Source organism: Platichthys flesus, chromosome 5 (assembly GCF_949316205.1).
Source record: "Platichthys flesus chromosome 5, fPlaFle2.1, whole genome shotgun sequence".
In the NCBI taxonomy this organism is placed as follows: domain Eukaryota; kingdom Metazoa; phylum Chordata; class Actinopteri; order Pleuronectiformes; family Pleuronectidae; genus Platichthys; species Platichthys flesus.
In genome coordinates this window covers 16,158,932-16,186,221 of record NC_084949.1, presented here as the reverse complement: position 1 = coordinate 16,186,221, position 27,290 = coordinate 16,158,932, and the positions used below count along the sequence as shown (strand labels likewise).

Sequence of the window (27,290 nt, the reverse complement as noted above, 5' to 3'; positions counted from 1 at the left end):
AATAGATACATATCTTTACTGCTTTGTTTATTCTGTTAAATCAAATTTTTCACAGCAGCCCATATAAATGCAGAGACCGTGTGTTTCTTGGAAGGCTCATGCTAACTGACAAAGGGTCAGCCTCTATGATTAAGTATGATGACTATGATTAATGCCCAACTCTGCAGGATAGTGAAATCCTTATGTAACATGTTATGCTATGATCATTTCCTTCACCAAATCCCCTATAAATTAGAGGTAAGCTTTAGTGGCAAGCTGCTCGCTCCAAAGAACGTTAGATAACACGGTCATGGTACACATCACTATACCCTGAGCAGTAGCTGGCGATTACATTGGCACGAGGCTTGAAATATCCAAACAACAAAAAAACTCATCTTCACAGTAAAGTCAGTAAAAGAACTGGGTTCATTTTAGGTAATGAGTTTTCTCAGGTGTCCGTCACGTGCCTCTGTTTAAGCGCCTCTGAGTGTTTGAGATATCTCTGATGTTGTCTGGAGCCGGGGAGGAATTAGTTGCGGAGAGACGGGAAGAGATTGTACTTGAGAGAAAAAAGACGTGCACAGACAGAGGCTGCATAGTTAAGTGGCACTACATGGCTGCAGAGGTGAGCGCAGCTGAGGAAGCAGAGCCGCTCCACAGCTGCATTCAGAGATGAGAGATGCAGCACTCTGCTCTTCTCCTCCCTTCAAATATAGCTGACCTAGTTTTGTAATCTTCATACATGTGCCTGGAACACCGGAACAACACATGGCTGAGGCTGCAGTGGGCTGGTGCATGGGCGCGTTTTTGTCGGTGTTAGTTGTATCCTGTGGCGATGAGGACAATGTGTACCGGTGTTGTTTGTTGTGTGAGTGGGTCCGTGTGAGTAGTTGCATTGCGACTGGGTCGACGTGTTTAGGTATATTTATGTAAAAATGCGACTGTGAAACCAAATTTGAGCTGATCTACATTTGCAATTAGTTGTTTTTGACATGCGAGGATTGAAAACCCTATTTTATGAGGCTGGAAGCTGCTGGGGAAAATATCCATACACACTATGTTCTGCAGAGAATGTCAAAGTAATGGGGATTTGACACATGCTCCCATTATTGCAAACTAAAAGAATCTAAAGTATCCAATTCATTTTTCTTAGGCCTACTCTGGACAAGCGTTAAGCCTTGCCTTTGTGAGCCGCTGTTTTGAAACACCTGTCTGATTGCACATTGGATTCACGCCCTACTGTTTGTTGTCTTGAAAACATGAATACACATCTGTGTGTGTGTGTGTGTGGATTTCAGGGGGGCGTTCTCTATCGTCAGGAGGTGCGTGAAGATCTCCAATGGACAGGAGTTTGCTGCCAAAATCATCAACACCAAGAAGCTTTCTGCCAGAGGTAGGAAATACACAATGTGTATAAAAATGACACGTGTACACATTTACAGAGACATACGACATGCATACACGCAAACATACAATGCACACACTGACACACACAGCACCAACACGCAGAAGGACACACATGAGGAGGAGAACATGTTCCCAGTTTTGCGTGGATGAGCTGTGAACATCACTGCCCCTGAAGTCATCTCTGAAACTGTGTGTGTGTGTGTGCGTGCGTGCGTGTGTGTATCAGACAGATGCATGGGGCAGAGACTCATCTGGATTTTGCTTGATTCATTTTTCTGTGTTCGCAGTAGAAAAGGTGAAAAGTGTGTCAAGTGAAGACTTTAGCCGTTTGCCTGCTTGCACTTTTTTTGTGCTGTGTAGTACAGGTTCCCTTTTTTGTGTAATTCATATCTGTCCTCTGGTTTCGGTGTGAATGTATGTGTGCCCGTGTGCGTGTGCATGTGTTCCGTATTGATTCAGGGCTCTGGCTGGTCTTGTCGTCCCGGGGGCAGAACTCTTGCGAAGCCGACCCAATTCTTTCACATCCGTCACCGTAATTGTAGCCGCTGGCCTGGTTGCTTCAGGCTCCGGACCCCCCCACACACACACACACACAGACACACACACACACACACCAACGTGGCTCATGTGCATCTGCAAGCACTCATGTGACCCAAGAATTGCCAAAAGCGTATTTGTGATTATGAACCAATGGTGCGTTGTGCCTTTGCTGTGCCACCTCCTCTTCAGCCAATGACGTGTTTCGTCAGCACCTGCTTGCCTGTCACAACCAATGACTGCTCTCATGCCACACAAGGAGTCAGGCTGGTGTAGATGTGAGCTGAGTTTCTCAACTGGAATTTAATTTGAAAGAATTTATCCGAATTACCTTCTGCTACTTTACACATGTTGCTCCATTGCCTATGGTTTAATGCAGTTCTATAATAAATTTCTGATTTATTATAGAACTGCAGTTTCGGTGTATTACCATAGAGCCTCCTTCTCTGCTGTATTTTCATTGTTTCCCGATCATGAAACTTCCTCACACATGTCTCTGCTCTGTCCACTTCCTCTTCTTCCCTATTGTATTTTTCTCTGTCTTTTCATATTTATTGTCTTTTTTGCGTCCCCATCTATCCGTCCCCTCCGTCCTACATCGCTCTTTCTATTCGCTCCCTTTTCTTTTCTCCTCTCATGCTCCACGTCTTTTCTTTTCACTTTCTTTCGTCCCCCACCATTCCTTTGCCCGGTCCCAACTTCTGTCAATCTTCCCACCCATGATGACCCTGGCGCTTGCTGAGTGCAGTGTTGGTAATAGATACCTTGGCAGCCAGATCAGTGTCTCACCATTTGAATGCTGGAATAGGTTTTCCAAAAATACTGCAAAGGGTTATCTCCCCTCATATGCACGTGGGTCTGCACACACACAAACACACCCACATGCATACGCACAAATGCGAGTACATATTTGTGACTTTAGAGGAAGTCATTTACACATTATACATTTACTGTAGTAAATTCCTGGAGCTGAACTCCAATCCGTACCCTAAAGCCTTAAAACACTTTCTCTCTCTCACTCTCTCTCTCTCTCTCTCTCTCTCTCTCTCTCTCTGTGTGTGTGTGTGTGTGTTTGTGTGTGTAGAGGTTTACACACCGGGCGTGCTGTCGTGTCAGATATGGTCTTACCCTCTTTCTACGATAAGCCCTAGAATTGCAACTCTGATTCCCTTCTCTCTGGCAGGATCATGACCCCCCCCCCCCCTCCCCCCTCTCCAACACTGTGCACGTATACTTGCCTGTGCAAGTTCATGTGTGTCAGAGTATATATAATTGAAAGGGGTTTAGAGTAGGATTGGTGGTTGCAATGCTGGCAGATCAAGCAAGGCACTGTGTGTGTGTCTGGTTTATGCACGCACACATGTGTGCCCTTAGCCTATAGGACCAGTCACACAGTTTTGCAATCTGCAATCCTGATTATGCAGCATTTCATTAGGAGCAGCAGATGAGTCAGTGAACGAGAGGAAGCAGTGGGGAGAGGGGGGAAGAAAAGGAGAGGAAGCAAAGGGAGAGAGAGATAATCAGAGACAGAAAGAGGGAACGGGAAGTGTACACTTGTGTGTGTGTGTTTGTGTGTGTGTGTGTGTGTGTGTGCACACTGTATCCCTCACAGCAGTTGAATATTGCTCCTCTCCATTCATGCATGCTTCAGTGTCCTGTCACTATAACTCTGTCTGCTATCTTTTGTCACTTTGCATTTTCATGTGATGTGTGGGTGTGTGTGTGTTTGTTCGTGTGTGTATTTGCTTCTGTCCGTCTTCCCTCATCTGTTTGTGTGTATGGGTGTTTGTGTGTGGGCATGTGCTTGTGTGTTTGTCCTCCCTCAACTGTTGTGGATGTGACCAGGATATTGTGCACGAGTGTCCTTGTATGTTTATTTGTACATGTGTGTCCTTGTGTGTGTATGTGTGTGTGTGTGTGTGTGTAGCAACCTGGTTGCCTGTTGATGTGACCCTCTCAGCTTGTCTTTATAGTTGGGCAGATTTGCAGTGTTGAAACCATTACAATGTTACGACAAAGATGATTTTGAAAAAAAAACATCTGCTCGACTCGCTGTGTGGCTGCTGCATTGCATTGTGGGAGTGTCATAGTGTGAATAAATATGGCTGCGTTTAAATGTAGGAAGGAATCCAAACAGAGACTTATGGAAATCTAATTTTATACTGGACTAATGATGCTTGTCGTCCTTTCTCCCAGTTAAAAAATAAAATAGAGGCTCTTATTTTTCCTATTTTGTGTAGAGACGGCCTGAATATTGTTCCTGGCTTGATATCATTCCGGTTCCCTGAGTCGTAACTGACCCTCCTCTGGAGCGGTGATTGGGGTGTGCCATTGTTATTTCTGTAATGTGGAGGTGTCATGGTAACAGAGATGATAGCTGTTGAGGGGATGTAAGCCAGTCCGCCTCAGTGTTATACAATACACACATCCTATCTTTATATTTATATATATCACGCTCCTTCTGTGGCGTATTCTCTCATTAGTAAAGATAATTATTATTCTGTCCTTCCCCGTCTTATCGTTTTCGTTCCTGTGTTTGTGTCACCGTGGCTCTTTTCCGCCTCACTCTGATGTGAGAGGACGGAGGGAGAGAAAAAGAGAGGGAGAGAGATGGAGAAACGAGAGGAAAGGAGAGGAGGGGGGGGGGGATCAGCGGGAAAGAAGGGGGGGATCACATGACTCACTGGGTGCTTGAAGGCTAAAAATAAATGTTGGTCATTCTCTCGCTGTGGGTGTCTCTATCTGTCTCCCAATCTCAAACACACACACACTAACACACACACACACACACACACACACACACACACACACACGCACACACACGCACACACACACACTATTGATAATCATTTTGAAAGAAGCTCGGTTCTTGGTTTCGGTCGATGCTCCTCCATCTGACCAGCCAGTAAATAACAAATGAGACAGAGCCTGTATCATTAGCAATGTTTTTTATGTGATTATATTATGTATTTGTGTGAGTGTGTGTAATTTAGATACCTCAGTACAGTGAAGTACTTTTTGACGTTGCTCCCGTTCCGATGTGTGAACGTTTCTGCAGCCATCAGAGAAAGCGCTCGGCTCTTAAAACCGTGTTAATGATGTGAACTGTGATCCAAATCGCAGCTGGTGTGTTTCTAAAATGTCAGGATTTCAACATAAAACTGATTGATTGTTGAGTCCGGAAAGAAACCTCCAGTCTGACTAACAAGGGTAATGGACTCTACGGAAAGCAAGGGCATTCTTAATTACAGACTCGTGCCTCTGTCCTCTCCCACCTCTTTCCCTCTCACCTCTGTCCCCTCTGTCTGCTGTACTTCCTTATCAACCTTGTTTTTCTGTGTGATTTACTCTCTCCGTCTGCAACCCGTCTGTCCTCCCTCCTCTTCCTCCCCACTTCTCCTCTGGCTAAAACCAGTTTTAGCTTGATTAGAGTTTCATAATTGAAATGCCAGGTCTGAAATCCCTGGAGTGTTTACAATTAACACCATTACATTCCAGGAATGAAACAGTTAACGGTTTTCACCGTCGTACAATTTGTGATGGTTAGTTTCCCCATTTCAATCTTTTAATTACCACGATTTGGTTGACACGGTAACAGCATGAGAGAGGCCTGTTGCTTTTTCTAAAAGTCAAGTTTGAACTAATTTGACATTGACGCAATTTGATGGAATATATATTGAAGACACTAGCAAACACAAGTTAGACGAGGATGCAAACTTGACGTTGCTCCGCTTGTCTGCGTCGCCTCCTCGTCTACCTCACTTCCTTGGAAATCTAACAGCTGAGGCCACAGATCGAATGGTTCAAAGACGACAAACAGCCTCTGCTGTGTTCGGTACTTTGTCGTCTACGTTGTTGAACCAAAAAATACTTCCTCAAGCTGCTTCTCAAATGGTATCGTGACTGTCTGCTCAGGACGGCTTTGCCCGCTTGCGTCCTCCATTTACGTTGCAAAACAACGTAGCTGTGAGTAAACATCTTCTGCTGGATCCGGAGAAAAACTACCTAAAAGGGTCCGATGCGCTTCTAGACTATATATTTATAAATCGAGCAGGTCATTGCACTTCACAAAATGAACTTTCCCCCAATATTCGCATGGATGTTGGAATCTCAAACCAAACGTGGCAGCCCTAGAATGAGCTGCTAGTTCTCTGTCTGTATAGCAACTCCGAGCAGCCACTGACGCACATAATGCAAATCTATTGTCTGATAATGGTGATCATTCTGGTCACCATGATCACGATGCAAACTTTTCACACTATTCACCATTCTCTATCAAACTTGTTCAACATGACATGGTATCAGCCGACAAACAGAAGTGATAGCAAGCATGTTGATAGACAGAGGCTGCAAATAACACCTTCAGAAATGAATAATAAGAAAGATATATAAAGACAAATGTGTGTGTGTGTGTTGTATTATTTTTCCAGCACTTAACAAATCAATACAAGCACTTAGAGTTCGTCAAAATCCATGCTGGACACGATGGTAATGTGTCTTGCATTTCCGTCTCAATGAACATTAAGCAGATGGAGATGGATGGATGCCTCTAACGCTGACGACAAAATCCTTTTTCCATTTCTATAACCATCAGGTGAAAATATCAGGTTTGGTTTTAACAACTAATTCACAAGTTCCTCATTTAACTTCGATCCGATGCTCTAACATTTTGCAGAAGAGAATCAGCAGCAGAAGAGGATTCTTGTTTTCTGACAAAAAGAGCTGCAGTGTCGACGTGGATCCAGTGTAGCTCCAGCACCCTGCTCTTATTGCATCAAGTCTTCATCCACCTTCAGGTGAAAAGGAAAGACGTAAAGTTCAGGCACATTCAGGAAAAAAATGCAGGAAGAATTTTGTGGAATAGATGAAGACATCATGGTATCTTCTTTAGTGTATGAAGAGCAACAGTGACAACAGCAAGTGTTTGCTCAGAATTGCTGTTTTACATAGTTTAATGTGAATATATATTAGATTAGTGATCAACTTTCTCTTAATATTTTTATATTCATTCAATTTCCTGGTTGTGAAAGTTTCTCCTGCACCTTCAAGGACGTCTTTGTCCAAGAACAACTTTACTTATGAAAAGCAACAAATAGTGTCTTTTGGGACAAACTTATCTACTTGGATAAGAGCATAGACCACAGAAGAGAGTCATCAGTACTTCCCCACAAATGCAAGGTTGGGCTTTCCCTCTGTGAGCCCACTTCTGTGCTGAGGTCGACGTGGAGGAGGTTGTAAAAAACAGGATTAAGTCACTATTTCATAGGAAAAAAAGGGAAGTTTGTCTGCATGAAATGCTGTATATACAGAAAGAGTAGCAAAACAGGGATGTAACTGAATTGAAACTGCTCTCACAGCATTTCCAATAACTTCCTAAATTGATCACAGTCATATATATGTTTAAATAACCGCCCTCTTATTCCAGGAGTCGACCACACATACGTATTGTAAATGTTACCTCAGCAGCATCAATGTTCATTGCAAAAAATCCACTGCACTGTAGGGCTTCTTTGTTGCATTTAAATCTATAGCTTTTTGTGTCATATGTGTGGATACATAACACAATATGAAGATATACGACACAGTTCCCTCAGATTAGACCACTTTTACACCTTAGTCGAATGTGTGTGTCTGCATTACGTCAGATAAACGCAGGCATTACAGCGTGTTATGACACTCCCGGCATTACTGAGGGCATTTTATCTCCAGCCACCTTTTGTTTCTCCTTCGAGGAGAAAGCCGGGGGAGTTATCAGTCTCATAACTCTTCCTCAGTTGGGAACCAGCGGAGGGTGACGGCGTCTCGGCGTCCAGGATGGTTCCATTAGACCCTCGGGCTCTGCGGGGGGTAGGAGGGAAACGTATGGAGGCACTACTTAGCCACTTGCCTCAGAGGATGTTACATTCAACCCACTACATCTTTTTTTAATTAAAACTCCTAATTAAATCGAGGCAGAGCAATTCCAGCGCCCTGTTGCGATGTGTGGCGGGTGAATTTGTGTATTAAGGTTAAGGCTTCAACCGAGGTTTATTGTCGCCATTGATTGAATCATTGATTTCTTTAAACGGATTAATCGAATTATCACCAGTTCCCTCAGGGCGTGTTCAAACGACATGCATCTCATCTCACCAACATCCAAAGCTCTTACATTAACAATGATGTAAAGAAAAGGATAATTGAGAAGCTGCAATGAACAAAACATTTACATTATGCTTTTTCAATTAAACACACTTCCTAAAGTGGTTTTGTGTGCTTCCCTGATGACTCTCATTATATTTGCTGTTGTAAAGACAACGTTCAGATTTTTTTACCTGGTATTGTAACTGCTTACACATTTAGCTTTGGTCGAGGTGGGGCTGCAGTATTCAGCTTTACTGACTTTTTTGTTTTTTTTGCACACAATATTTGCACTGATAAAAACGCCTGATAAGGCAACAAGAATGGACGACACAAACAATACATTTTTAAAAGTTAAAATGATTTTACTCTCCTGGTACACGTCTTTCCTGCAGTAACAAATCCCTGGTCACATCAAGCTAAATAAAGGCTGAATAAAGTCATGTATGTATCATATAGGTCCCGTCGCTAACCAGTTAATTAAGCTTCCATTTAACCACAAGAGTCAATGGAAGAAGACATTTTGGTGCAGGTCTACTTGTCGCACCTGGAAATCGTCACTAACACAAAATCTATTACGTCCAGAATGAGGCCAGGACCGAAATGAACAGTTGTTTGTGGGTCTGATTTATGAAAGAGGACAGAAATAAGCTGGATAAAGCGATGAGGATACAAATCAGGTGTAGGTTTTTTTTAAGTGAGGTTTCATGTCCTCTATGACTCTTTGACTTTGATTACCTTTGTCTCCTTCAGCGGTCTGTTTTGTCTCTATTTCTGTCCCTGTCTCTTCCTTGTTTGTCTCGATAGCCATCTACCTAGGTTTGTGTCTTCTCTGTCTGTCCCCTGAATCTGTCATCCAACTACTAAACGGCCCAGACACACACACACACATACACACACACACAGACACACAGGGCACTACACTCTGCTGCAGTGCGGTTGCAGACGTGACACATCAGAAACTAAAAGAGAGACGTGCCACAAGAGAGACAGAGAAAGGGGAAATAGAGTTGGGGGGTGGGGGGGTGTTGGGGTTCGCCTTTAGAAATTGTGGACAATTTGCCGACAACTTTTCAAAACCTCACTCTGACGTGTACGGGAAGTGACGGACAGCAGCAACGACAAATCCACTAGAAATGACCGTACGGAACATCAGAGTGTTGAAGCAGGAAAGACACATGATTCATGTTGTGTGAAATCTCCAGAGTGGTGCGTGTGTTTCAAATGAAGCTTATTAACTTCCTTGGGACTTATTTTGCAACTCAGTAGTGCTCATACCTCCACCAAGGCCCAGCAGACCCTTTAAATTCAATCAAGCTTGTTAGCAAATACCACACCACAAGTTAACACTGGTGGTATTTGCAAGTTTCTCACCACATTTGTTTGCATACTCTTATTAGGGAAAAGCCCACACCCCTATGAAACCAGATTTAAATCAACTAGATCTATTGTTTGATTTTGATAAGCACAAAATTGCACACATTCATCGATACCAACCCCCAAGAAGAGTGCATAAAAATATATTTAAGATCACCAGATACGGATTTAGATCTGGATCTGCAACAAATTGCGCATAATCTCAAATATCTGTCGCTGAAAAGTGCCCGAATCAAGGGCACACCTTAAAATCAAGATCCATTCATTATTTTATTCATCATGTTGAAAAAAAGATTCTATCTCTCAATGATAAAGTTGCACAGGAATGTGTTGGGTCCTTCCCTGCCTCGTGGCGAATCATTCCACCGAGTCTCGTGGTAATCCGTCTGTTTTCCGTAATCTTGCTTACTAACAAACAAACAGATAAAGACACATCCTTCTTGGTAGAGTTAATGACAGTCACTTCCCTGTAAGGTCTGCGGTGATCTCTCTCAAGTCATAATTATATTTGTCATTAAATTCTGATTTAAAAACACCATATTTCCCTTTTTCTGGGGAAGCCAAAAATAAAACCTCTCACATCATATCCTGTTGTCAGCAACTTCTATTTTTAACACGAGAAGTGACTGAGAAAACAAGTCACCCACACCTCCCCCCACTCGACCCACTTTTTTTTATTGTGACTTGGTTACTTCGAAATTGTCAGGAAATGTAACCATAAAAAGCTTTGATGTTTGAGTGACTGTTAACTCGAGATAGTGTTTGAACAATAGAGGGAATTTTGAGTAATATACGACGGCTCTGATTATGTCAGACTGGTTGACTCACTAACGTAGATGGACCGTCCTTAATATGGAGCGAATGGTGAAATCCTAATCCGGGCAGCACAGAGGTACATGCTTGGAATGCTGACGCCATGAAATAGATGGTTCAAGACAAGATGGTTTATGACGTGTCAAATGCAAGAGGTCAGTTTCCTGCAGACGGCAAAGCAGCTGGCAGAGACACAAGTCTCCTCGCAGCACGCTGGTCATGCCAACTTTGAGTCGGCTGAAACGAGGGTTCAACTTTTCATTATTTGTCTTGCCTCTTTAATAACGCGACATATCATCTCTGCAGAGACTTTTAAGAAAGATTTGTGATTGAACAAAGTCGACCATAAAACATTCTAAGATTCACTGTCATCAAAAATTCTACTTGAACTTTACTGAAAGAAAAGAAAATACCTTTATAACAGGAAGTCATTTGATATATTGTAAATCACGAAACTGTCTTTTTCTTTATGACTTACATAAACCTACATACAGACAGATCTTATCATGAGGCTGTCCTGAATGATAAACCTGGGGTAGCTCAACATTTGTTGGACAATTACAATTAGTGCACACACACAATTACAAATAATGATTTTCCTCAGCCAGTCACAACTCATCGTTGGGCGTCTGAGAGTTTTTCGAGAATCAGGCTGATTTCAATGTTGACTGCAACAGATGTTTGTTGAGGGAAAGTGTCCAAAATGTGATTCTGTAAGAGAATATTTAGACAATCACAATTTCCCTCACGGAGTTTGTGTACAAAATAATACACAACCTACAACAATACACTACAAGATGAAATATAGAAGTTCCTGTGGCAATGTCCAACACCACCGGGGTCTCCCACACACAGCCAGAGACGAAACTGGTGCTTTTCAGCATTCTTTATTAAATCCAAAATAAACTCACGATAGAGAATTTAAAGTGTCAGCCCTCTCTGCTGGCGTCCGGCTTCTCAGCCCAGTCGCCCTCTCCTGTGTCTCTGGCAGCGGCTGCCGTTTGAATCCAGGCAAAGTTGATTGGCCATCTTGTCTCAGTTGTGCCAATCCCCTCTTCCTGGTTAACCTGGAGGCTCTCGCTGAGCCACTCCACAGGTCTGACAATCACCATCCGCTTTGTCCAATCATGAAGCATTCAGGAATTCCCGTCTACCACTTCCTGTTGAGGGGTCCTGAACACACTACGGTTGAAGGGGTGTTTGAAGAGCTGGATGGCCTCTACCCCTACATCACATAGAGAAATGGACAAACACTACCCCTTCTTAGGAATGAATTGGGACAGGACCTTTAACTCATTTTAGCACCACCCCATTAGCAATTATTAATAATCAAATTAATAATTATGAATATGCTTAATTAAGACGGACATTTAGGTTGGCTTTGGTATTTGTTGTCATGCTGTATATTTTTCTTTTAGGATTATACACAAGCATCATGACACTCCTCCCATTCCTACTCATCCTAATGTTTGTCCACTGTTTGTGTGCATTAAGGAATAAATGGTTTGATGTTCCAGAAGAGATGTGTTTAAATTAAACTCCATGTATTTTTATTTATAACATGTCCATGCTCCTTCAGGATTAGTAACTGGTGCGTTCCTGCGGAGTTTGACTGTTGAGTGCAAACTCTCGGTTGTCGGCCATTTGCATGCAAGGCTGGTTCCACTGCAGAGGAGAGGAGAGGCATGGCACTCTGATTGGTGCAGGAGTTGCTAGACAACAGATGTCCAGTCGGCTGAGAGGTGGACTACCTGTGGAGGACGAGGGGAGAGAGTGAAAGAAAAGTGGAGGTGGAAAAGGATGGAGAGATGGAGTGAGGCAATCTTATGTCAGACATTTAGTGTACAGTCGGATACAGTAGTGGAAAATACAGCCCACCTAGCATGACCCGCCTCTGCATACCCCTAAAGCCGTGTGTGCAATGTGAATTCACTATTTTCTCATGATGCACTTACACTATTATATATTTCTAATAAAATAGCTCAAGACTCAGTGTACTGTTTTATTGCTCTAACAAATATTCTGCGACAGAGATGGAAGCTTATTTAAAAAGGCATCATGTTAAATTTCCTTTTTGAGCATTAACCAGACTTAATGTACTTTAATATGGCATCATTATCTGTTAAATGTGCTGAAAGTGAATTTGCAACAGAAAATGGTAGAGAATGATTTTTCACGAAACAGGAGGGATGTGTAATGTCTCTGTAAACCACAGAGTCCACAGACAGAACCAAAACCACAAAATCCAAAATACTCTACATCAAAAGAGGCAAAGTGCAGAGTCATGACAGTGTAAGGTGAATTTATTACTGCGGACAATGCTTTATTTTTCCTTTTGAGGTTAGAATTAGCTTTGATCTCAGTTAAAAGCCCTTGAATAAGACCACGTAGACTCTTCCTCGTGGACCACACCTGTTGCAATGTGCACGTTAACAAAAAAGCTCAGTGTTTCCCTTTTTTTGTTAAAAAGCTCTGACTTTCTCATTCTGATATCGGGTATTAAACTCTGCATGTGTTTCCTGCTGTACGAATTCACATGAGGACTGTAGTGCTCTGCTCAGACTCAAGCCTGCACGCTTTGATAGTGGAACTCCATCACAGCTTTGCTTTCTAGCAATTAGTCTGCTGTTTGCTGCCATGATGAATTATGAAGCGGAGCTATTATACAAGCCTGTGAGGATTTAAATGAACACAGGGTATGAGGTTCTGAGCAATAACACAAGATTGAGGCTTATTTTTCGTATATCTATAAGAGATTACATGTTATTATTATGCATATCTTTGTTTGTATACAAAATTATTTATAATTTGAGAGACTAGGAAGAGTTGAGTTTCTGTCATGCAACCTGCAACTTACAAATCTTCATGGGTAAAACAAAAATCTCTAAGCGACATTAATAACGAGGTGCCAGATTAAAAGTGAAATATAGGGTATGTGTGTTGGACAGAGAGAAGTAGAGGGAGATATGTGGCACTGAATAAAAAAGACTGAGGCAGAGATGGAGAAGTAGTGACCTTGCTCGGAGGATCCTGCTCATCATGAAGTCCTGGCTGAGCTGCTGTCGTGGCTCTGTCGGGATGCCTCTCTGAATCTCTGCCTCTCTGAATCTCTGCCTCTCTGCCTCTCGGAATCTCTGCTGTTGTGCTCTTCTCTAAAGCTGGCAGTACACCTCAAGCAAAATCTAAATTGGCATGTTCTCACAGGCAATATGGCGGACTTGCGACCACACAAAAGAACGGCAGCGGGGCTGGCCTGCAGCAGTGTGTGCAGGTTTCGTGTCAGAAATGTCCTCTCCACCACCTCTGCTGCCAGTTTATAGTCTGTCTGATTTTTGTTTGAAACCTTCTGCATAATGTAAGTAACGAGTCAACAAAACATTAACAAGGTCTAGCTAGGGTTGGCTGTGGGTCAGGGGTTTGAGCGGTTGTCCTCTTATCAGAAGGTCAGCGATTCGATCCCAGTCTTCCCCCTGTTTGAATGTTCTTGGGCAAAATAGTGAATCCCAATTCTCCCTTCTCATAGAGAAAGTGCTGCCCATAGATGCACTGTATGAATATGTGTGTGAATGGCAAACCTACACTGTAAAGCGCTTTGGGAGGTCATCAAGACCAGAAAAAGCTTTGTTACATTTTATATCTTTACGTTAATGGTCAATCATTTATGATAGTGCTTTATCATATGTGTGGGTCTGTATCACTACAAATTAAAGCTAGATCATTCAGAAATGTATTTAACAATGCAGAAACCAAAAAATGTAATAAATAAATGATTATTTTTTAAGTTCATTATACGTTGTTGATTTATCTGATTTTCTAATGTGTTATGTGGACGGAGGGATGGGAAAGATTTTCGATGAAGGTGATTTAATCAAACCCACAGGCACAGACCCACCTCTATGTCCTCGGTGTGGGGGGATGAAAACGCCCTCTCCTCTTCAGCTTTTGTGCACGTAGCTAAAGGGAGGTTTTAAATCAAATTCTTCCCAATGTATTTTTAGCTTTAACTGTCGTGTAGCAATGGCTCCTGCTGTAGTTTGTTTCACTGTGGGGATTTTATTCTGGCTCCAGCTCTCTCACTGCGACTGATAAAACTCCACCTCCGCTTGTGTGTGCACGTACAGACCTTTAGTTTGCAACACACACACACACACACACACACTTTTTCTACAGAGCGTTGGAGAGCACGCCAAGTTCTATTTCGTTCAAAGTACACTGGAGCTCTAAGTTTGTCTGTGCGTCAGCTTGTCACTTTGTATAGATGCACTACACCAACACCAACAAACAGTTACCTGTACCTATAATGGGAACAAGCTGCCTGGCGTTCTCTGCTGGTCTCGCCTGTGAGCTGCACAGTCCACGGTTTCCATAGCATCAAGAGGAGCAGAGGAAGGAGGCAAGGATGAGAGTAAAAAATAGGTGTCCTATTTAAAAAAAAAGTCGAACCCGCTGCTCTTGTTTCTCTCCCTCGCCTCCTCTCTCGCCCTGCCTCTCTCTCGCCCTGCCTCTCTCTCGCTTTCTATATGTCCAGAGGAGAAGCTGAATTGGGTCGACACCGGATCGCATCGCTCCATATAACGACCACTGCTCGGACTCAAGTTGTCCTGAGTCAGAGTCACTGGACCTGGTAGCGATGGGAGATTTGAACGTTACCTCTTGTTCACAAAGTCAGATCAGATGAGTCTGAACTCACAGAGGAGAACTGTCAGATGATGTCCGAGCCGTCATGTAACCAGAACCAGTGCGGTTACACTGCAGGAGGCCAGTTGAGTTCAGTTTGGGAAATTCACACACTGTAAAGATGGATGACATGATGGATCCTCGAAAGTGACACCCAAGCATATTGATCGCCCTCTGTTGGCTGGCTGCCGTGTGGGTCATAAACTCTGCCTCCTCCTTGTTAGCGGATGGGAGATGGACCAAACAAAAAAGTCAATTCACCAATCAAATACATTTTACTCAAAGATATGTTTTGTCATTTATGTAGTTCTAGTGTTCAATTGTTAATTCTTTCTCAAAGTTTGCTTTTTATTGGTACCTCCATCCCATGGCTCAATCACCTGATCGATTCTGTGCAGTGTGATTGGTGCAAGACGGCAGAGAAGAAGGAGGAAGTGAAGACACGTTATCTATCTTTAGATACTGTCTATGATGATGCATTGGGAAATTACTGAAAAGTTTCAAAACAGAGTTTTTGATTTGACCATTTACGGATTCAGCTCAGTGCACTGAACATCAAGTTGATTATTAAAGGGGATATTTCCGGCTGTTTCTGTTAGTTAGCTGAACTACGCAAAAACGACTTAACCGATATGCATGACATGCTTTGGAGTGATGGGTCATGACGCAAGGAAGAACTCAGTCAAACTTGCGATGTTTGATATTTTTGTTGACTTTCAGAGAACAATTCATGGATCATGGTGATATTTATGAGTGCGGGCGATTCAGTGCAGATCTGGATCTAGTGAATTTAAATGTGGTTTCATAAGGGGACTATAGGTCGTTCTAGTTTGATATATGATTTTGCATAACTTTTCCACATGATGTTGTACGATAATATATAATATCAAAAAATACAAATACCACCATTAGTTTGAGTGATTGGCTTCAACCTGATTGCCAAGCTCAGTTTCTTGATGTATATTTTCAAATAAGTGTTAATTCAAGAAAAAAGGTCTTGATAATTACGTTTAATTAGGGTTAAACATTTCATAGATGTGTGAAATTGTATGTGTGAAATTGTTTGCTTCCTTGTGTATTTTTATCCTTCTCGCTGTAGCAAAGGGAACCGGTGAGAAGATTGCAGGAGCTTATATTGAGTCTGACAGTGGAGGTCAATACGAGCCCACTGTGGCTGCTCACCGTGTTTGATGTTCACCGTTGTCTGTCTGTTTGTGGCACACAACCAAGCACATATCAGGTCAGATTATTTCTGTCAAGCATGTCAGCTCCGATAAGGAAAAGACAGGGCTGACACGAAGCCAACACACAGGCTCAACACAACACACACACACACATACACACACACAGCAGCGTGAATGTCAGGTACAGAAACACACACTGACGCGTACAACGACGCCCAAACAGTGCAGCGTCTCCTCCGCTGAGTCAAAACCTAACTTGCAGCCAACTTCATGTCAGATGATCCAGAGAGCCAATCATAGAAGGGAATTACGAACAGTAAAGAAAATAACCTCACTCATTCTGTGTGTGTGTCTCCTGTGTTTTTTTTTAAGATCATCAAAAGCTGGAGCGGGAGGCGAGGATTTGTCGTCTACTGAAGCACCAGAACATCGGTGAGCTGCGAGTCCTCGAGCTGAGAACACACTCACGAGAACACAGATACAAATGAAAACAACAGTTTGTTCAGGTCTCCGGTGATTCCTGCCGGGGCCATTCATCTTCCAGATACAGTTACGAGAGAGCAAGTGTGTGTTTGTGTGTGAGCGGGTATCTAATGATGATGGATCTGTGTGCTCTCCCCCGCTGCGTCATCAGAAACTCAGGAGCCTCGCACACTCTCGCTCTCTCATAACCACTGACCCTTCACCCTCTTTCCTCCTCCTTGATAGAACCTGTTCCTCCTCTTTCGTTCTGTTCACACTCGTCTGCTTTAATCCTCCTATCTTCACTGCTATTAAAACTGATCTGACAGCTCCGCAATTCCAGTCCATGTCAAACCACCTCTGCTCTTGTAAGGTTTAAGAACATGGCTGATCATTTTGATTCCAGACCTCTGTAATCTTAAATATGAAACATATATGTATATGAGTCAGTTATATGTAAGTAGTGATATGAGAGGCTCTACAGATAAAGAATTTAGGACAATTCTTCTTTAGCATCAGGAGCCAAATGCTCGGGGCTACGAGTGTATCACCGACTTCACATTGTCAATACAACAGCTGTGTCTCAGTTAAGAGGCTGCATCCTACGACGGCGCGACTGGACTGTTCCATTTCGAGGGCTCCTTCAAATTCAACCTACAAAGGCTTGTGCCATCCCCAATGGGTGGATCCTTCTCGGCTCGACCTATCCCAGGATTCATTGTTCTCGAGGTGATAAAACGGAAGGAGACGCCCAGTGCTTAGCTATTGGGACACATGTTTTAAAAAACCTAGAGAGAATAGAACCCTCTTGTCCTGTCTTTCTTCAGCTCTGTTGCTAGGCAGCAGCAGTAAGGGCTGGATGAGCTGGTGACGCTGATGGGGAAAGCCTTTGTAGAACTGACCATCTCATTTCGGTTCGGCCTTCGTGGTTTACGCGGCCCATGAAGGAGGCCACCATGTCCACTGTGACTCCGTAGGGTGCAGCCCCTGAATTCGAGACACAGCCCAACATCCTGTGTTAACACCTCAGATCACAGACTGTATATAAAGATGAACGACATGACAGTGAAGTAAAGCTAAATCATCCTGATACCCCCCTGGTGGCTGGCAGCAGTGTAGGTAATAAACCCTGCCTCATCCATGTTAGTGGATGGGACATGGACCAAACTTAAAAGTCAAAGTTCATGTTAAATATTTAAATTAAAAAGATGGATTCTATATTTTTTAGGTAGTTCTTATCACACTGATGTTTCTTTAAGTGTTCATTTTTTCGGTAAGTCATAATTTATTTAGTTGATGTTATAAAGATTAAAGATTTAAACATGTGGAAAAACACAACTCACACTCAACATTTACACTTTTGATCATATGAAACAGCTTGACTCTTATTAAGTGGTGGTAGAACACATTTCAAACTCATTTTGCGCCTTGATTTACTCACACGACATTTCATGTTCAGTTTGTGATACACACCTCTGAGAAAGAGCGGGACAAAGGGATCTGTAAATGATGAGTAATGGCTTTGTTTTCCCCCTGTCTCCTCTCCTCCTCTGTCCTATGCGTCTCCCTAAATTTCCTCGACAGTACGACTCCATGACAGCATATCAGAAGAGGGTTTCCACTATCTGGTGTTTGATCTGTGAGTAAGAGACTCTCGCTCATGCTTTCTCAGTCAACTGTACCCCGCCCACCACTTTCACATGTTCTGTCTTGGTTGGCTTTCTTGTATTGTGTATTTGTTTGAGGTGAACACTGTTATGGACCTCAATGAATGGCTAGAATTGCTGTCACTCTCTATGTTACATGTAAGTGTTCTATTGGACAGTTAGGCCTAAAGTATGTATTTCCTAAATCACATTGTGTCCTTACATCTTGCCACTGCTCAATAAGATATGAAAGTTGCTAAGCGTAGACGCTACATGGTACTGTTGGTTGGTCCTTTATCTATAACCTGATCTGGGTTACTGCTTAAAGAGAGTATCTGTGGAATATTCTCCTGTACAGATATAATATACATTATATACGTAATATATAGTGGCATATACAGTAATGCATGAGGATGCTAAAAAATTCCTCAACAAACACCTTGTACAGCAATATTCTGACAAAGCTTGGTTGGGTTACACAACAACTTTGTAATTCTAAACCATAACAATGCTTTTACTTGTAAGTACTCAAAGTATGTTACAATGTTTTCCTTAAAATGTCTAAAAACAACTGACTTAATTGCATCATATCCACTGTACCGAGACTCTGCTATAGAAGTCCCACTGATATACTCCGCTGTGTAAAGACGTCTATGTAGATGTGTGGTAGTTGAATAAATAAGTGACTCAATCTAAATTTAAATGTTTGTTCTTCAGTGTGAACACTATTGTCTGCCCACAGCGTCACAGGAGGAGAGCTGTTCGAGGATATCGTAGCCAGGGAGTACTACAGCGAGGCCGATGCCAGGTAACACACACACACACGCACACACACACTCACACACACACACACACACACACACACACACACACACACACACACACACACACACACACACAAACACACACACACAGCAGCTATTATGCATCTCCGTTCGTTGCCGGAGAGAACAACTGGTGCGCCTACATACTGTACGTGTGTGTGTATATTTGTGTGCCTCACATATGGTCGTCTCAGAGGTGTGATGCAGCTGCCTTGTCTCTGAGTTATTTATAAAGGTGATTAACGACATATAGCATGCAGCATTAATCATACACAGCCTTCTTGACCAGAGACAGAGAGAGAGAGCGAGAGAGAGAGAGAGAGAGAGAGAGTGTATCTGTTTTCTTGTCACAGACCTTATGAAGCGTTAGTTTGTCTTTACAGTGTAATACATCATATCCTGTGAAAAATGACTTGCCATCATGTGACTTTATGTCACACATAAAGAAAACAGCATCACTCATAACAAGTCTGATGAGCGGAACACATGATACATTGTTATGAGGTTGTTTCCTCTTCTCTTCCCCTCAGTTGATTTCCCTTCTCCTTTTTTCTCTACCTTCTTCTCTTTTCTTTCTCTTGTCTCTCCTTCGATTTTGTCTCATCTCATCCCCTGCGCTCGTTCGTCGCCCTTCTTCCGTTCAGCCACTGCATACAGCAGATCCTGGAGAGTGTCCATCACTGCCATGTTAATGGGATCGTCCACAGGGACCTGAAGGTTTGTATCGTTGCAGCTCTGTTCAGACCTGACTCTGTACAGCAGATGACAAACGTTTTTCTCGTTGTCCTGACCGTTGCTTCTTTTACAATTTGTTTGCATGTTTTCTCAAGTGAAAAGCAACATAGTACAGAATATTAGGGTCATGTTGAAGAAAAACATTCACGAGAATAATGATGGAATATTACAAGAATAAAGTCTTAATTTATCGAAACAAAAGTCTTAATATAATGACAATATATCTTTAATTTAAAGAGAAAAAAGTTGTAACATTAGGTGAATACAGTTTTAATTTAGTGACAAACAATCCTTCCAGTTCTTAACACTAGAAACAGTCTCATTGTTTCTTTAAAAATCTACAAACCCCTTTAAATATCATGCAGATATAACTAATGATAATGTTGCAGTCAACCACTACCATACATTTCCTTCTGCACAAAAGAATAAACTTCTTCAAAGTTTATGCGGTTCTTTCTTCAGAATAGACAAAGTACAAAAGACTGTTTCAAGTTTCAAAGTCCTGATACTAACCCAACTTTTTCTTGTAATGTTAAACTTTTGTCTCGTAAAATAACAACTTTATTCGCAAAATCTTTTCCCCTTTAAGTGACCCTGATACTTTGTCCTGTAAACCTCCTGTTAGGGGGCTTCTTGTTGTTAAACTCTCAATATGTCTTTATGGAAGCTCTGGCAGCTTCGCGAAGTTGTTAAATGAGATTTGACCTTGAGCTTTGCTTCAACATTCACTGCATTACTGGGTTGCAGGAGTGGAATTCAGATCAAACTGCACACACCCAAACACTCCGCCCTGTGATAGTGTTCCTCTGGATCCTTTTTCGAGACAGTCAATACGCTCGGTTCGATATTGCACGTGCCAATGTCAAGAATAAAGATCTGTTTTTACAACTAGTGCTATGTTGCAGACAGCATGACAGCACTGTGTGAGAGAGAGTATGTAGGGCTGGCGACAGGAAAAGGAGCACTCACGAGCCAGAACCTCAGGAATGATCCCCATTTGCATAATTACATAAAAAAAATAATAGTGCAATGTGAAAGATTTTCCAAGGTCATGTATAATCTAGCTGTATAGTCTGTATTCTAACAATACCTAAAGAGTTTCTAAATGAGGAGGAAAGAGGGACGACAAAACAGGACAGCTCTCTCAAATGTGCTCGAATATATCGGGAACATGGAATTGTACCAGTGGAGAAGTACAACTTCTCAAGTTTTCCGATGCTTCATAATCAGGAGGATTTATTCATCATTATGTAAATGATTGTGCAGATGTGTCCAGTTGTCAGATAGTGTCTGTGTCCTGTTGAGTCTCATGTCTGCCGTGAAGTGACGGCTCAACAGTCTGTCTGCGGTTAGACTTTCTAAATGTTAGGAAATGTTTTATTCATTAGCGTGCACTGTCTAACTGACCTTAGGTTGGCAAAGACTTTTCTGCACCTGTGTCCGTGTCCGTGTCTGTGTGTCTGTGTGTCTGTGTGTCTGTGTGTGTGTGTGTGGTGACCTCATATGTTGCGCAGTCACTTTTTTTTTTCTTTCTCTGACATGTCAGCGTCTTCTGTTCGACCTCCCCCTGTATCCTTCTCCCTGTGGCGTGCACTGTGCTCCCGCTCATGGATTTGAACAGTGGATTGGCGTCAATGTGGTTGAACTCATCATGTCTGCGACCAATTCACTCTCTCCAAATCCATGAGACCCGGGAGCAAGTCCACCGCCCTGGCATGGAACATGTCCGTGGTCTCGTAGAGATTTGGTCCCGTGCACATTTCTGTTTCTCTGTCATCTGTGTGGCAGAAAGGGAGTTGCCCCAGACACTGATTTAAAAGCAGTTTAGCGACGTTGACCCCTAATGGTTTGGATTAGGATTTGGTTTGGCTAATCTGATTTTAGATCTGTGTCTGTGGGCGGCTTGTTCCCAGAGCGCGTGACCTCTCACCTCTAACCTGTTTGACTCCGCCCCCCCCAGCCTGAGAACCTTCTATTGGCCAGTAAGCTGAAGGGGGCGGCGGTCAAGTTGGCTGACTTTGGGCTTGCTATCGAGGTGCAGGGGGACCAGCAGGCATGGTTCGGTGAGTATTCATCCATCCATTGATTTTTCAAGGTGAATCAGTTGGTCGATCAAGCCAGCAACCAAATCAATCAACCATTCAGTTAGCGTTGTCAATGAGTTGCCCGCTCCCGCCCTTCCATTCCGCCTCTCCTCCCTCCCTCCATCTCACTCCTCCAGGTTTTGCCGGCACCCCGGGCTACTTGTCTCCGGAAGTTCTGAGGAAAGACCCATATGGGAAAGCAGTGGACATGTGGGCCTGTGGTAAATAACATTCAAATTCTCTCATTGCAACTGTTTTCGAATAAACTGGACGCTGGAGCTAAAGTCTCCGTCTCAGGCTCTGTCTGATCTGTTCAGGTGTGTGAAGAGCCGTGGTTTGCACCTGCACTGTAGCTTCATGTTGTTTCAGATGTATTGTGCAGTGTGTATCAGTGACTTATTTGTGTCTGTGCACTGCCCTGCTCTGATATTAACCCTCTACATATTTAACTTCCTGTCATGTCCTTCAGGTGTGATTTTGTACATCCTGCTGGTGGGCTACCCTCCTTTCTGGGACGAGGATCAGCACCGTCTCTACCAACAAATTAAGGCCGGGGCCTATGATGTAAGTGATCATTTGCTTAGAAGCTTGGGATATCGTTAAAATGTTGGAGTTAACCTTTAATAACCTTTCAAATGATTTAAAATAATTCTTCTCCACTTTACTTCTCAAACGGCTTGGTAGTTTTCTCTAGTTTGCATTAAAGAATTTTAGTGACAGGGAAACAAATAGTATTTCTGTACACTCCACTGCAGTACAAGTAAAGTACAGTTTTACTTATACTGTAAAAAAACATCTAGAATTTTGAATTCAGACCCACAGACACAGCCCTAATGCAAACAGTCAGTCCCACACACAGGTTTACTTTGTCTCTTTCCTTATGACAATGTTTGATAGTATTTTCTTTCCTTAGACTCAAATATTAATAAAATATCTGATGAATCTATATTTTGTGTATATTTATATTTTGACTGTAGTACTCAGTTTTGATACTCTGTGTTGTTCTTTTTACAGTTCCCATCCCCAGAGTGGGACACTGTTACTCCTGATGCCAAAGATCTGATCAACAAGATGTTAACTATCAATCCCAGTAAACGCATCACTTCTGCGGAGGCTCTCAAACACCCTTGGATCTGCGTATGTGGCACACCGCACCTTTTCAAACACACACCCTTTCACATACAAAACCTAAAATGTTCCTATATTAAAAGATAATGAGACTGAACTTTTTGTTGAGGATTACAAACTCTTATTCATTTATAATGTGTTTTTGTTATGTACTTTTTGTAGATGCAACCCTATTCTTTATAATATGATATTTACTAACTATGATGTGTATTTCCTATACCTGTTCATTCTCATGACACATCACATATGTTCATTAATGGGGATTGTATATGAAATGGTGACTCGGAAACGACACCGCACCAAATTCAATCCTTAATTTGAACCTTTTAAATGAATGGAGCTTGTCCTCTTTTCAAACCTGTGATATTTCATTGATCCAGCACCAATCAAAATCTTTTTTGTTGGTGTCACATATTTTCGGGCACTAACACACCCTAACAGCAGTGCAGAAACTCACACGCAGATTCAGATACACAAATAACGATCTATACACTAATAATAGTTAACCACCGTTTGTTGACCCACTGCTTAAATGTTTTATCATCTGACACACATGATCGCATATGCATGTCCACATGTTTCTGCCATCCATTGTTTCCAATTCCTCCCTAATCCTCAAATCCCTTCATTCTGTCCCTGCAGCAACGGTCCACTGTGGCCTCCATGATGCACAGGCAGGAGACTGTGGAGTGCCTGAAGAAATTCAACGCCAGGAGGAAACTCAAGGTGAGACTTCTGGCAATCCTCCAGGTTTTCTATTTATGTGCAACAATTCACCCCCCCCCACACACACACACACACAGTGCCTCTCTCTTTCTCTCTCCCCCCTTATTGTACCTTAGAAACGATGAGTTGCTGTCTAAAACCTTCCAGTTCCTGTTTTGCACTGCTCCAGTTTCATGCTGCAACCTGATAATGGATCTGCCTTTTCCTTCCTTTCTTCCTTCCTTTCGCTTCCGTCCTTGCATCACCATTACTTTCCTCTCTTTCCTATCTTCCTTCCCTCCTTCCTTCCATCATCACTACCCTCCTCTTCTTTCCTTCTTTTCTATCACTGCAGGGGGCCATCTTGACCACTCTGCTGGTCACAAGAAACTTCTCAGGTATGTCTCTCTCAGTGTAGTCTCCAAGAACTGGTTTAACCAAACATAACTGAAAACATTCATCTTAAAAAGCAAGTGGTTGGAAATGCTACTTCGGGGGTGGGTTGTTTAGATGCTCCATCTTCTAGTCTCGAGGAAACACACTACAGACTCTACTCAGTAAAATGTGCAGTTAATCTTTAACTTTAACTTTAACAAGGTTGCAGCACCTCTGATCAGTTTTTCTGTAAAACAAAGATGATCTGGGGACAAATATGACTTTGGTAAAACAGAGTCGTCCTCTTTATCTGTCCTCAGCTGTTGCTCTGTCGCTCTACCTCTGTCATACCTTTTTGCATGTATTTACTTTGACCTTTGTGTAATTTCTCGGGGCTTCCTCCCTTCATTCTACCGTACAGTGCATTTGTGTGTTTGGTATCTCTTTTTATTCATTATTTTCTTCCTTTTTTCAATTTTCTTTCCTTCTTTTGTTTGGAATGTGGTATCCATTTGAGGTAAGACTTTTGGGGATGGCAGGGAAATATGTGGGTTATGGGCCCAGCCAATGAGTTGCATGAAGATGAGGTGTTTGGTTTTCGAAAAACGAGCGACATTGAAGCCTTCACTTGCAAAAGCACCAGTATGAGAGCAGAATAAAATGTAGACACAGATGCAGCATGTATTTTGAAATGCAACTTAATTTTTGGATTCTCAGGAACAAAGCGGTCAATAGTGGTTAAGTGCATGTGTGTACATGCATCTGTTCACTTAAGAATGCTTTGTGCAAGTTTTCTGGATAAGAAAGACTTTCCCTTTCATCACCTGCTAATGCACCCATGTGAATAAATGTTCATTAGCAACAACTTTGCATAGACAATGATGCCGTTGAGACTATCTGTTGCATTGCATCATGGACCTTGCAGTCTGATTTTTGCACCTGGAGTTTGAGGATAAGCACAGTTGATGGAGATGCTTGCTGCATGTTAGTGAAGCCTCAGGCCTCAGGACTCAGTTTGTCGACCCTCATGCTGAAGTGACGTCTCTTTTTTTGCGTCCACAGCAGCCAAGAGTTTGCTCAACAAGAAAGCAGACGGCGTTAAGGTGAGTGGCTTTTACACAGTGAGGAAAATGCTTTGTTTCTTGCATGAGTCTGTTGGAACGAGCTGTACCAGTGGAGCACATGGATTATTGTTATTATCGTTCAGGGACAGTCACTCCAAGCAGTGATGGTTATTTCCTCAGCTTTGTCTAACAGTTGTTTTGTGCCACAGCGCATTGATTATAGGCAAGCTGCTATATTTCTGGAATACTGTTGTACCCTATCATTATCTCTCTGTGTTAAAGGCTCCCAGATGAAATTAGCACTTGATGCAGTGTGTCGAGAGTTTTGTGAGACTGATTAATTCGGTGTTCCTGGTTTGCACTGAGGCTGGCAATTGGACCACGACATACGTTGGTTGAATCAATGTTGCTGTGTGTGGGTTGAGCTCAATCCAGGGAGTTTAACCCATATGACTAAGGGGAAGTGAAAATCAAAACAAAATAGATATCATGGGAATTAATAACAACTTAAAGGCGCTTCTTTGGTGGGAAGATATGTCTATTTGCCGTATTTTGTGAATATGAAACAAATGTGCTGAATATAGAAGATACCAGGTATATCAGTTAATACCTGTTTTGATTTCCTTCATCAATTTGTATTCGGTAACCTGAAAACTTAGCTGCCCAAAATTATTCAACTGTTATATTTATATTTATGACAAAATAATGTTCTGGAAAGACCAAGGTTGGAGGAAGACCTGTTGTCATAGCTTCCAACATGATTTTTGATTGGATATTTAAAAAATGTTTTCTGACTTGATCCTAAATTATCTGACGGAGAGGTTGATCAAAAATGTATTTAGATGTCTGTACTCCCCCACGGTCTCTAACAGCCTGTTTTATATAGCACAAGAAAACTTTTTTATCCTTGAACTTGTGTCTTTGTGGATTGCAGCGTAAGGAGACAGTGCTGATTTCTGCAAAAATGTATAAAAGACCATCAAGATACATTTTGATCTGAAACAAAGATGTAACAGTAGACGTAGTAGGAAACTAAATCTGAACACATGTGGTCATCCGGGAGCTTTAGACGCACATGAATCAGCTGCAAATGCAAATGTTAATAAAAAGTATTGTGTGAGGGTGTTTTATAAACTACACACATTTAACCAACACCACGTGGTTGGTTGGTAATAGCGTAACACTCGGTATCATTAGATCTTTGGGAAGGATGAGCTGGGATGATATCCTTTAGAATGGACCACAGCCAGATCGTGTGTGTGTGTGTGGGGGGGGGTTGTGTTCAGGTCTGAGATGTGTGTGTGAGTCATCTACCCCTCTACATTGCCCCCCTGCAGGTCAACAACAAAGCCAACACAGTGACCAGTCCTAAAGACCCTGCCCCTGCACTGGTATACACACACAAACACACACACACACACCCTCGCCTACAGTCGCACCTTCATCAGCAACACATCCTCCCAACCTCGCCCCCCGCTGTGGAGGAGGTACAGGTTCACCCTCTCACAGGCGCTCAGACCAGGTCCTGTTTGATCCCAATCTGCTTGTTATGACTTAAATCAGGTGTATACAAATATAAAAAGAAGAAACAAATGAAATGAAATGTCTACCTCAACTTAAGGCCATCCCTGAATGAAATAGTGTCTAAAAGCTTTTGTGAGTGCGCAGCATGTGTCCGTATTTGATTCTGTGAAAGTTAACATATTCATTATTCAGATTGATGTGTTCTCTCATTCATCTGAATTAGCATAGGCTGCATGGGGCACACTTTGGATATGCTCCACCTTTATAATGTTAAAGCAGGATTTGAGATGATAGGAATGATAAGTACGTTTTGATTTTTAGCTTGGAGTAGCGTGGGCCTGGATCGGTTGTTAGGAGCAACCCCTTCCTCACCCCAACCCTGCAACCCCACGTCCCCGTCCCCCCCATCCCCCTTCTCCTCTGCAAGAATCCCTCCCGTCTCTTCACACACCTGCATGAGCTCCTCCCACGTCATTAAATGTTTTATTTTTGGATGTGAAACTATCAAATTCCTTGACACAAGTCCCAGCATGAATGATGTGTTATTAAGAGTTTGCTGTCCGTACATGGCTGGAGAGACTGAGCTTGTCTGCTACTTTGGTTTTCGTGCTTGTGGCTTGGCTGTCACTCACTGGCGTGCACTTGTTGTCTG

The 27,290-nt window shown here is 42.5% G+C and overlaps 1 protein-coding gene across 7 annotated transcripts in view; it reads left to right on the top strand.

Annotated features, from left to right (window-relative positions):
• The window catches only part of camk2d2 (calcium/calmodulin-dependent protein kinase (CaM kinase) II delta 2), a 37,018-nt gene that overhangs the window by 2,137 nt on the left and 7,591 nt on the right, over positions 1-27,290 (top strand). For 5 of the 7 annotated variants that reach the window (XM_062388187.1, XM_062388188.1, XM_062388186.1 and 2 more), the window contains exons 2-14: positions 1,278-1,372; positions 16,464-16,523; positions 18,138-18,192; positions 18,942-19,007; positions 19,668-19,740; positions 21,719-21,821; positions 21,980-22,063; positions 22,312-22,406; positions 22,857-22,979; positions 23,613-23,696; positions 24,031-24,073; positions 25,113-25,153; positions 26,452-26,505. In XM_062388187.1, coding sequence (XP_062244171.1) covers positions 1,278-1,372; positions 16,464-16,523; positions 18,138-18,192; positions 18,942-19,007; positions 19,668-19,740; positions 21,719-21,821; positions 21,980-22,063; positions 22,312-22,406; positions 22,857-22,979; positions 23,613-23,696; positions 24,031-24,073; positions 25,113-25,153; positions 26,452-26,505 — 976 coding nt within the window. The remainder of the gene's footprint in view (positions 1-1,277; positions 1,373-16,463; positions 16,524-18,137; positions 18,193-18,941; positions 19,008-19,667; positions 19,741-21,718; positions 21,822-21,979; positions 22,064-22,311; positions 22,407-22,856; positions 22,980-23,612; positions 23,697-24,030; positions 24,074-25,112; positions 25,154-26,451; positions 26,506-27,290) is intronic. The other 2 variants (XM_062388189.1, XM_062388185.1) reach the window with 1 other exon arrangement.